The sequence below is a fragment of the Mandrillus leucophaeus genome, unplaced genomic scaffold (genome assembly GCF_000951045.1).
Source record: "Mandrillus leucophaeus isolate KB7577 unplaced genomic scaffold, Mleu.le_1.0 Scaffold194, whole genome shotgun sequence".
NCBI lineage: Eukaryota > Metazoa > Chordata > Mammalia > Primates > Cercopithecidae > Mandrillus > Mandrillus leucophaeus.
Window position 1 is genome coordinate 980,672 of NW_012101965.1, and position 12,027 is coordinate 992,698.

Sequence of the window (12,027 nt, forward strand, 5' to 3'; positions counted from 1 at the left end):
CTGGCACTTCCACCTGGGCTCTTCAAGGTCTTATCATCATCCACATTGCTCTCAGCAAGCGAAGTTCCATCACAGCCTTTCCTGCCAGCCCCAGCCTGCCGAGGAGAGCCACCGCTGAGCTCCTTCATGATGCTCAAGCCTGCTCACCACTGCATTCCCAGCGGCCTTGCTGAAGGATGGGTCCCCTGGGCCTTCCCGTGGAACATAATTGTCTGATGGGTCCCCTTGCCTCATGTATCCATGCCAGCAGGCTCCCTTCCCTGAGCCTTCTCATTCCTTTCTCTATTGTTTGTCCCAGCCATTCAGGATTTCAACATTCTGATCACTCTTTCTAGGCTTCTACGAAGCCACCCGAGAGCAGTGAGTCTGTATTATCTCCTGGCATGTTTCTCATGGTGTGAAATCCTGTATCCTGAGAGCCCCAAGTCAATATACCCTCTCCTTTATCTAGTTGTAAAAACCCAGCCCCTTTGACCAAGCACCCTCGGGATCCAGTCCCAAGAGTATACCCCTGCCCCCTGCAGTACATGCCACCAGGTTAGGTGGCTCCTCTGGCATAGAGTCCATTTCTCCCTCATCAGACCCCTCAGCTGCAATCAGTTATGTTCTGACTTAAGTCTTGTTATAGGCCTGGTAGCCAGGAGAAGGGGAGGGACCAATCTTGAGGGGCACCTGTTGCTTCATGGGGAAAGACCTTGGACACTGAATCCCCTTGTGTTAGGGGAGAGGCAGGGAGGGAGGGTACTGCCAGCTCTTCATGGGGAAGGGTGGGCCTCTTCTGCAGGCTCTGAATATTCAGGGAGTCTCCTAGGGAGTCAAATGGTTGGGGATATCCACTAAATGCCCCCATCCCATGTTTTAGGTTCCCACGTTTGATTCTGACCTTGATCTAACAGGCCTGGCTTGGTTGAGTATCTGTTGGCTGTTAGCTACCTTTACCATGGAATCCTGTGCTTGACCTTCAGCTTGCTCTGCTTGGCTACAGCATGAGATGAGGACTTGTTGGCAAGCTACCACAGAGACTCTGCTGCTCACACTTGGTTTTGTTTGTTAACTGACCTCAGTTTTTCATTATCCACTTGCAGGATGTCAATCCAGCTCAGCAATAACCATGGAAGCCCATTGTCCTTGTCTCTTTCATCCACCCTTCCCATATTTGAGACACCCAAATCACCCAGCAGTCATTGTGTTCCCTTGTAGCAGCATGCCATTTCATCTGCAGTCTTCATCATTGTGCCAGGGACTGTCTGTGTCACCTATCCACCAGGGATGGGGGCCTCCGAGCCAGGCAGACAGTGAGTCACTCAGCCTGCTAATGCTGTCTTACCACCTACATTCGTGGGCCACTGGTACCAATTGTGCCAATTTTAGGCTGAGATGGAGTTAGGAGTACAAAACTGGTGAAGTGACATCTCTGAAAGGAAAAGGGAAAAGCAGGATTGAGCAGAGGAACTGTAGAATCTAACGAAGTCTCTACCAGCCCACCAAAAACCTCCAGAGCAGAGGCTGTTTATTAGAGGGGTTTCAAGCTGGTAGAAATGACTAGGTTTTTTTTTTTTTTTTTTCTTCCTGAGACAGAGTCTCACTCTGTCACCCAGGCTAGAGTGCAGTGGCATGATCATGACTCACTGCAACCTCCGCCTCCTAAGCTCAAGCAATCCTTTCACCTCAGCCTTCTAAGTAGCTGGGACTACAGGCGTGTGCCACCACACTTGGCTACTTTTTTATTTTTTGGACAGACAGTCTCACTAGGTTGCTTTGACTGGTCTTGAACTGCCGGGCTCAAGCAATCCTCCCACCTTAGCCTCCCAAAGTGCTGAATTACAGATGCGAGCCACTGCACCTGGCCTAAATGGCTAGGTCTTATTCCACCACCTTGCTCAGTTATTGGCTGGAAGTTGCCAGAAAAAAAGCATGCTGTCAGCTACCACTGCCTTGCTCAGTTTTGACTAGGTCCCCCTCTCTCCCATAGAATAGTGTGTCCTTATCTTGAAATCTGGCGTGGACCCTGAAGACAGTAACAGGGGAGACTGTCAGCGAACCACACCCCTCACAACTGGGCGGCTGGTACTTTCTTGAAGGTAAATTTGAGTGGCACACCTCACGTTGTCTGCCACAACTTCAAATCCCAGAATAAAACTGACCATGCTTTGGTCATAGTAACAATTAAGTACCAGAAACAATCAATGACAATTTCACATCAGTCACCTCACCTCCAAACCAGGCTTCTAAATCATGCTAATCAGCAGCGGCCTCACTCTGGTAACTGCATCTCCACAACTAAAGCTCGATCAACTCCTAAATGCTTTTGAAAGTCTGTTAATCCCTCCTAAAACCCTGCCTAAGGTCAGCAGTTTTCTTTATCAGGAGAGACTGTGCCCTACAGTGCTCTCTTGCTCAGCAAGCAGTGTGTGCAGCTGTTTGTTCTAGGTACCAAACATGGCCTCTCCCTTTAACACTGTCACGTCTGCCCCTGGCTTTCATCTGACTCCTCCTCGTCATTCAAGTCTCAACTGTCTCTTGAGAGGCCTTTGCTGACCACCTCATGTGATGCCCACCACACCCTACCTAACCACACTCTACCCCACTGCCCTATTTCAGTTCTTCATCATGCTTGCCGATTTCAAGTATCTTATTTGTGTTGAACTCCGTCACCCTCTAGAATGTAAACTCCATGAGGCCAGGGGCCTTATCTGTCATGTTCACAGAGGGAAGGTGAATGAAATAGTTAAGGAGGTGGAAAGATGTTGTTGAAGTTAGTAAAGAGGAAGTCAGTGATGAGGGGCTTGGGACACAGATTTTCTTACCTTAGCAGAGTGCTTGGAACAGAGCAGGGGCTCCCTACAATGAGTTCAAGAATGAATGAAAATACGTGACAGTTAACAGTGAAATGTTTAGGGGAAAAAGCAAGATTTTTAGGGGGTTAAGTGGAGACTAGAAAGAAAGGAATGAATTCACTACGTTTAAATGGAGTTAAATAGAGTATTCTTGTGCAGTGGGGCAGTGGGGCAGTGGGGCAGTGGGAGGATGCGGGAGGGAATGTAATACATACAACAGAGAATGTAATGGTGGCAGCCACAAAAGACAATTTGATTTTTGTGTCCAACTGAATTTCACCTCTCCGGGCCTGACAGCCTAGTGGTTCCACACAAGATAAATCTTTAACATTTTTATTGATACTATCTGGAGGGGATATCATCCAAGTGACACAAATCCAAGGAAAAAAAGGAAATATGATTGTGAAGCAGTGAAGAAGAGGGAAGTGACGTGAAATTTCCCTAGATCCTCACAGAAATAAAGACCGCCATAGTTATGACCAATTTATATGTTTACACACTACTGTCCTCTGTTACCTGTGTATGTAGGTAAAACTTCAAGCATTAAAAAGGCACACTGGAAGTAAGCTTCATTAATAGTAGTATTCTCAATAGAAGACACTAGACACGCACTTTACTTAGAGGTCATGTTGGTGTCTATGATAAACAGACGTTTTGCCTCTGACAGCGGAACTTCATTTTTCTCATTGGTTTTCTTTGGTGGGTTCATTTTTTTGAATCAACCACACTTCATTATTTCTATTAAGCAATTTGAAAGGACTGTTGTAGCCTGCAGTGTAGTAAACCTTCTCATCAAAAACTTTTCCATCTTCCCTCAAAATGCTTGCTAATGTCAGAAGTTGTTCTTGATTCTTTTGGCCACTAGAAAACCCATCGAAAGACCTACAAAGGAGAAAGGAAATAACCGTGAATGATTTTAATACTGATGTGAATGTCGGTCTGAAGCAAAAAGCGGGTGCTGGTACCGTGAATGCTGGGTGAAGTGCAACTTCAAAGTTACTCCCTCTTGGCCAGGCGAGGTGGTTCACGCCTGTAATCCCAGCACTTTGGGAGGTCGAGGTGGGCGGATCACTTGAGGTCAGGAGTTCGAGACCAGCCTGGCCAACATGGTAAAACCCCATCTCTAAAAAACATACAAAAATTAGCCGGGCATGGTGGCAGGCACCTGTAGTCCCAGTTACTTGATAGGCTGAAGCAGGAGAATCGCTTGAACCTGGGAGGTGCAGGTTGCAGTGAGCCGAGATCATGCCACTGCACTCCAGCCTGGGTGACAGAGTGCAAGACTCTTTTTCAAAAAAGAAAAATAAAAAAAGCTACTCTCTGTCAGCAGATGAACTGACCACTCCTACCTGTGATTCCCGGTCTCCGTGTGACCTCAGCAGCACTGAGGAAACCCAGCAGGATGCATCCCCTCCTCCCATCTGTTGACAGGTGGATTTGGAACCTACACAATCTCAAGTGCTCTACCCTGTGCTTCTCAAATCTTTAATGTGCATACAGGTCACCTGGGGATTTTGCTACAGTGCAGATTCAGGTCTGGGGTGGGGCCTGAGAGTCTGTATTTCTACCAAGCTTCCACACTCATGCCGGTGCTGCTGATCCGAGAACTATACTGACACCCCTGGAGAAGCCCCTTTTCCAGACTCAGTTTTCACTTGAACATTGCCCCTTTTTCCCTCTCCTAGGGAAAAGAATAAGCGCTGGATTACAGATGAATATGATATAGTTTTCACCTCTCTGAATGTATGATCCAAGGGAAGAGAGAAACATTTTGGCAGTTCTCTCTATACATCCTGAGGTTTTTGGTTGGTTGGTTGGTTTGTTTGAGACCGGGTCTCACTCTGTCTGTTGCCCAGGCTGGAATATGGTGGGACAGCATACTGCATCCTTGACCTCCTGGGCTCAAGCAGTCCTCCCACCTCAGCCTCCCGAGTTGCTGGAACCACAGGTGCACAATGGACTAATTTTTTTAACAAATCGGTAGAGACAGGGTCTTACTATGTTACCCAGGCTGGTCTCAAACTCCTGAGCTCAAGTGATCCACCTGCCTTGGCTTCCCAAAGCGTTGGGATTACAGGCATGAGCCACCATGCCCGGCCTCTGAGAAGGGTTTTAAACAAGGACAGGATCAAAGTGTTGTGGGAGCGTTGAGGACATGATTACATCTGGGGTAAGGAGAGTCATCTGAATTGGGCCTGAATGGAGGATGGTTTTGCTGAACAAAGAAAAGGGGAGTGATAGGAAAGAGACCATAAATCTAAAAATACCAAGTGTTTTCAGAGTGAGGCATAAAATGAGGCCAGGAAGGTGAGTCAGAGCTAGAAGGCAGCACCCTGTGCATTAGCCTAAGGCCTTTTGAGGTTATTTCCAAGGATGTTGAGCAGAAATGTGCAACTTGATCAGATCTGGATTAGAATATAGGCAGATAGATAATAGACTGGTGAGGAAGGATCCAAGCAGGAGGTTGCTATGGGGATGTGGAAGAAAAGACAGTCAAAAGCTTAAAACAAAAGTGGGAAAAGAGAATAAAAGTTTAAGTATAGATTTTACAGTATATAAACAAAAACATCCTGAGATTAAATCATGACAGCACTGACCTAGCTGAGCTGCTGACAGGCAAGCATGATGAATTTGATTTTGAGGGTGAAGAATAAGAAACACTGAGAAACAAAAATTTCCTTAATATGCCTTCTTTGGTATAAGTTCTGTTATCAATGTGCCAGTGCAAAAAATCAATCCTACCACGCTTCAGATGAGGTGTCATCTTTCGAGGGTACAAACCATGTCTGTTTTATATAACAATGTCTACCCAGCACCCAGAACCATTCCTGGCATGCAGTTCCCTTTTAATCCTGCCAAGTGTAGGAATCTCTGCATGCACATGTATACAAAATAAAACACTGCAGGTGAGTTGATATAACTCTTCTGTTCTATCGTTTTCATGTCGATTGAGTATAATTCTGAACCACGGGTTAAGAAACATTTTGGGCTAGGCATGGTGGCTCACGCCTGTAGTCCCAGCACTTTGGGAAGCCAAGGTGGGTGGATCACCTGAGGTCAGGAGTTCCAGACTAGCCTGGCCAACATGGGGAAACCCCGTCTCTACTAAAAATACAAAAATTAGCTGGGCATAGTGGGGGCACCTGTAATCCCAGGTACTCGGGAGGCTGAGGCACTTGAATCACTTGAACCTGGGAGGCGGTGGTTGCAGTGAGCCAAGATTGGGCCATTGCATTCCAGCCTGCGCAACAAGAGTGAAACTCTGTCTCAAAAAAAAAAAGAAAGAAAGAAAGAAAGAAACATTTTGGCTCCTAAATGTATTCTTTATTTCCTTAATGAATAATCAATGCTTAGCATGTTCTGCCTGAAAGGAATTTGTTTTCAAATTCATTTTCCCTTAAAATCAAATATTGAACCCTTTAATTAGAAATAAGCTTTTGTTCTCTGAATGTGTGTTGTTTCACAAGGATCTATTCATAGTTTTATTCAGAACACAGACAACATATATGGTGCCTGCCTTGCCAGGGGCTGGAATATATGGACATAGTAACACGCTGTCATATTCTTGAAGTTTCCGTCTATAAATAAGTCACTATTACTTAGAAGAAGAAGAATAGAAGGAAGGGCACCAGGACAGAGTAGCTAGCTAGGTGGAGAAACTGAAGAAGGCATCACAGAGAAGGTGTCATTTGCACTGTAGGGTGGCAGTGGGCTCTCCAGAAAGAGTGAAAAGAGAGTGCTAGAGCTAGGAATGCCTGATGCTCATGTTCCAAGTGTTTTACACAAATTAACTCATCTGGTCTTCACGGCAACCCTATGAGATAGGTAAGTACTATGATCATATGCATTTTAAAACAAGGAAATTTTAGCAAGGAAAAGTGGACGAATGTGCCTGAGGCCAAAGGTAACAAGATGTGGAAGAACATGGCATGGTCCGTGAAGGGTGAGAAGCCCAAGTGATGGGAAGGGGAGCTGCTGGAGACAGAGCTGGGCCAGGTCATATGTGGCACTGTGCACTGTGTCAACAATCTGAGCTTCCCTGGGGAAACAAGAGGAATCCGACAGAGATTTTGGGCTTTTGTCATTGTAAGAAAGATCACAGTCCCAGTGTGGAAGAGGGGAGGAAAAGACTGGTGGCAGGGAAGGTGGCTTGCAGGCTACTGAAGTGAAATAGTCAAGAAATTATTCAGTTGAGATCAATCAACATCCCAGTATCCACTGGGAGTGTCAGGCATGTGCTGAGAACTAGGCTACACAAAGATGACTTAGCGCGGTCCCTAGAAGATGAAGACCCGAGTAAGTCACAATGGTGAAGGAGAGAAGGGAACAAATCCCTCAATCATTTTTGAGGTGAATGGGCCAGATTTGGGAACCAGTTGTCAGGAACAGTGTGCTGATGGTGACGGTAAATTCCTCGCTCAGGAAGCTGTCTTGACTGGGCATGGTAGCTCATGCTTGCAAACCCGATGCTTTGGGAGGCTGAGATAAGTAGATAGCTTGAGCCCAGGAGTTCAAGACCAGCCTGCGCAACATAGTGAAATCCCGTACCTACAAAAAATAATAAATTAGCTGGGCATGGTGGTGGCATACACCACTCAGGAGGCTGAAGTGGGAGGATCCCTTGAGCCCAGATGTTCTCGGCTGCAGTGAGGTATCATTATGCCACTATACTCCAGCCTGGACAACAGAGCAAGGCCCTGTCTCAGAAAGAAAAAAAAAAAAGGAGCCTCTCTGGCTGATGAGGCCCTCGACTGAGACAGGCACTATAAGATCAGAGAAGATTTGGGAATTGGGGGAAGGCTCATTTTTAGGGTTGTTGGGTTTGATTCCCCCAACCCCAAATAGAGATGTCCAACAAGTAGGGAAATCAGATCTGGAGACACTTAATAGATTTGAGAATCATTTGACTCAGGGAGTTGAAACAATATGAATGGATCGCCCAGAATAAGTCGGCTCTGAAATGAGGGTCTAAAACAGGCATCAACAGCGATCCTAGGGTGGGGAGCTGAGGAGGGGCCAACAGAGGTAAAGAAATGGGAGAGCAGAAATGACAAGAGAGTGACACTCTGGAAGTTAAAGGATAAGCAAGTATTAACGGACCAGATTGGTCCACACATGACTGCTGTAAGGGTCACATGGGAGAGGACAGTAACCATGTGACAGATACAGAGGCACTGCTGAGGATGGCAAGGGCAGTCTAAGGAGAGGGTGGGAGTTATACTGGATCATGGTGGTTTGAGGTAAAGGCCGTTCCGATAAGGTCTCGGATGGAAATGAGGAACATTTATTGGAACTTGGAGGAAAGGTGACCCTTGTCATGACATGGCAAAGAAACTGTGTTTGTGTCCCAGTGTAATGTGGACAGTACAACTTGTGAATTATGAAACAGGATATTTGGGTGAACATTTTCTAAGCAAAATGGGAATGGAAGATGTGGCCTGGCTGCTCTCGATAGTTAAATACAAGAAGAGAGAATTTAAAGAGTAAATTTTTAATCAAAAGGGAAGCAGAACTTAAACATTTGGAAAATTCTTAGCCTATCCATATTAAAAGAAACGAGAAAGCTTGTTCCAGAGCGAACAAGGGTAAGGCCAAGCAACCCTTTGATAAGGAGATGAATGTGGAACTGCCATCTAAACAGAAAGCAGGACCTGTTCTCCAGAATAATGGAAGAACGGTGCCAAAGGCATTTCAGAAATTATGAGCTGCCTCTCCCATCACATGCCAAGTTTCAGTGCCTGGCGGGGGCAGAACAATTTCAAAGGAGGGTCTTTGGGCACCTGGGGGGCCTTGGAACTCACTGCCAACACTGCCTCACCACTCTGTTCCCTGCATTCCAGTACAGCCCTCCTTGGATGCCCCAGGTTCACCTCCAGTGGGCTGAGGTGTGGCCTGGGCTGCTATGGCTGTTCCCCCGGAAGGTGCAGGCAGTTAACCTCAGCAGCATCCATGTGGTGCCACCTCTGCCAGTACACGAGCTGTGGGCGCGTGGCTACCTCCACCTTGAAGGATGGAGCTGCCCAGGGCCTTGGATATGTGACCCAAGCAGAGGGCCACAGTGAGAGCAAAGCTACTGCAGTGAGTCCCCAATAGGGAAAATGGCTAACAGAGCCGTGGGAGCAGGGCACACTAGACTGGGAGGGCCACTGGTGTGTAATTTGAGCCTGGTAGGACTGCCCCTGGGGTCCCTCCAACTGTGAGAGCTGCAGTGGGTTTGGGCCATCCAAAGCCATGGGCAGGGCCAATTGAAGCCTTGGGGGCCCAACCTCTGTTGAGCAGAGCTTCACAAGTGGGACCTTCATCCCAGTGGGCCCAGAGGGAAAAGCTTTGAGTCACAGAAAATTAATCTGAAGATTTAGAACTTACTTGGAACCTGTTACGCATTTCTTTTTTCCCATTTCTTCATTTTGGAATGTGGTATTTATCCTATGTCTGTCCTACCATTTTTTTTTTTTGGAAGCATATAACATGTTTGATTTCACAGGTTCATAGATGGAGAGGAATCGGCCTCAGGATAAACTGTACCTTGAGCCTCAGATTTGATTTTGATGATCTTTAGATGAATTTAGACTTTTGAGTTGATGCTGGAATGAATTAAGACTTTTGGGGCTATTGGGATAGAATGAATATATTCTGCATGTGAGATGATATGAATTTTACAGGGTCAGGGCAGAAAGCTATGAAGTCCAAGTTTGTGTCTCCCCAAAAATCATATATATATTTTTTTGAGACAGGGTCTCACTCTGTCACACAGGCTGGAGTGCATTGGTGCAATTACGGCTCACTCAGCCTCGACCTTCTGGGCCCAAGTGATCCTCCTACCTCAGCCTCCCAAGTAGCTGGGACCACAGGCATGTGCCACCAGGCCTGGCTAATATATATATATATATTTTTTTTTTTTTAGTAGAGATGGGGCCTTGCTATGTTGCCCAGGCTAGTCTCTAACTCCCAGGCTAAAGTGATCCACCTGCCTCAGCCTCCCAAAATGCTGGGCCTCAAAATTCATATTTTGAAAACCTAATCACTAATGTGATAGTATTAGGAGATGAGGCCTTTGGAAAGTGATTAGGTCATGAGGGTAGAGCCTTGTAAAACATGTCCAATAAAGCTACCTTGCCTCTTCTACCACATGAGGACATTTCTGAGAAGGTTCCATCTATGAACCACGAAACAGGCCCTTACCAGTCACGGAAACTGCCGGCACCTTAAACTTGAACTTCCTTGTCTCCAGAAATGTGAGAGACAAATTTCTGTTTTTCATAAACTACCCAGCCCATGGTATTTTGTTACAGCAGCCTGAACAAACTAAGACTTTTGCTTAAGGCACTTTTGTTCAGATCTAACTATATTGCAGTCTTTTGTTTTGGGGGCATATAATTTGCACCGTGTCTTATATGAAGGGCATGCAATAGACTCATTAAATGAAGTGATTATTATCTTGTGACAGACCTCAGTAACAGATACAACAAAGCCAGTAGGAAAACATCACAAAATGCATTAGACCTAATTTTATGGAAGGGTGAAAAGCCTTTTGAAATTGCATTGGAGCTAAACTGTAAGTAAAACTAGCAGTCAGCAATGCTATAAATTATCTACCACTTACCGTACAAACACAGTCATTTCGGCTCTATCTTCAATGAAGACATCTGACTCTAAAGGCCTGGGCGGATCAAATTGCTGTTCAGAGGGAATATACAGGGAAATGGTAATAGTAGACTCACTAAAAGGACCTGAACCAGGCTCCACGTAGCTTGTCACTGGAGCTGTCATCTTTATTTTCATCTCTGTGACATAAAAATGAAAGCAAACTTAGTGTATTTTTGACAGCTTTAAACATTTAACCTATTCTGTTTTGATCTGGGTTTCTTGATTTACTTCACATTATTGACATATTTACCTCCAAGATAATTTTCATCTTAAAACAGTAAGGCCAAAATTACTAAACTGCTCACTGCCCATATTAAACCACTTTCTGTAATACTGATATTCTGGGTTCATAAATTCTTAATTTTAGAGATAAAAGGGGAAATTAGAGATTACATGGTCAGTAAACTCTTTTTTCTTACAATTCAGAAAATGAAGTCCCACAGGCTAAGAGACCTGCTAAAATATAAATAGCGGCAAAGCCAGACCAAAAGCTATGACTTGATGCTTCTAATCCTGGTACCTTCTTGCCTCCCGGATGTCTCTGATCCTACCAGTCAGCAAATTATCTTGAAGTGTTAGCTATGGAAAAGGACTTATCACACGTTACACCAAACCCCAGTTCATCCAGCAAAATCAGAGAACAGAGGTTGAAAAGTAATACCCAGTGGAACTCTGGTCCTGAGGAGTCTTGTCTGAAAACAAGACAAGTCTTTGATGACTTGCTTATTTTTCTATTATAAAGGATATTTCTTTGACAAGCTAAAACTCAATAAGAAACCCAGGGACTCTTTCACAATATGCATAATTACAAGGAAAACTGCTTTTACCTTTCTCGTTTTTGCCTTGAATGTAGCTGTTCAGTCTCGTAAAGCCCGTCTGGATGGCTGAATCCCAGTCCATAGACTCCACGGACGTGCTGACCCACTTGGCTGGTCCATAGTGTCGGATCTCATAACTTCCGGGCTAAAGCGGAACAGAGAAAACTTCGAGAAGCAATTCTAAGAGGTAGGAGTGAGATGCAAAAATACCGGTGCCATGATCTCGGGTCGACCTGCAGCCGGCCTGTCTAGGGGCTGCACCGCCCTGGGGTCCAGCCCGAGGTCCCCGCTCCTTAGGTCTGGGAGGTGCCCCTCCACGAGGTTCCCCTCCTTGCGATTAGGGACCGCAGCGGAACCCCACACGCTGGGGACTCGATTCACACTTTAAAGACAAGCACCTATTACACCCCCTCGCTTCGGAGGGTTCCACCACGCGTTCTGGGACGTAACCAGTTCCTCCTCGCCCTACCACCCCGCAAAGACAAGAAATTGAGATGGGACCTGCGCTGGGGTAGAGGGGAGGGTAGACCTAAATGACCTGGGTTTCTCGTTTGTGTAGGATACGGGGTAGGGACTCGGACCATTTAAAGAATTGTACTTTTTACTTAACTCTATGGGACCCGCTGGCCTCATGGCAAATCAGCCCGAAGGCTGGCCCAGCCCCTCCGCTCCTGGGTCGGCGCCTACCTGGGAGCCCGCGTCCTCCGGGGCCTTCCAGCCCGGCG

At 46.0% G+C, this 12,027-nt stretch overlaps 1 protein-coding gene across 1 annotated transcript; it reads right to left on the minus strand.

Moving 5' to 3' along the window:
* Positions 1–3,160: 3,160 nt before the first annotated feature.
* Positions 3,161–12,022, minus strand: HEBP2 (heme binding protein 2; the record flags this gene model as incomplete). Its single annotated transcript, XM_011978445.1, has 4 exons — positions 3,161–3,719; positions 10,441–10,621; positions 11,312–11,447; positions 11,990–12,022. Coding segments are annotated over 4 exons (549 nt in total), but the record flags the coding sequence as incomplete, so codon positions are not given.
* Between the last annotated feature and the right edge of the window lie 5 nt (positions 12,023–12,027).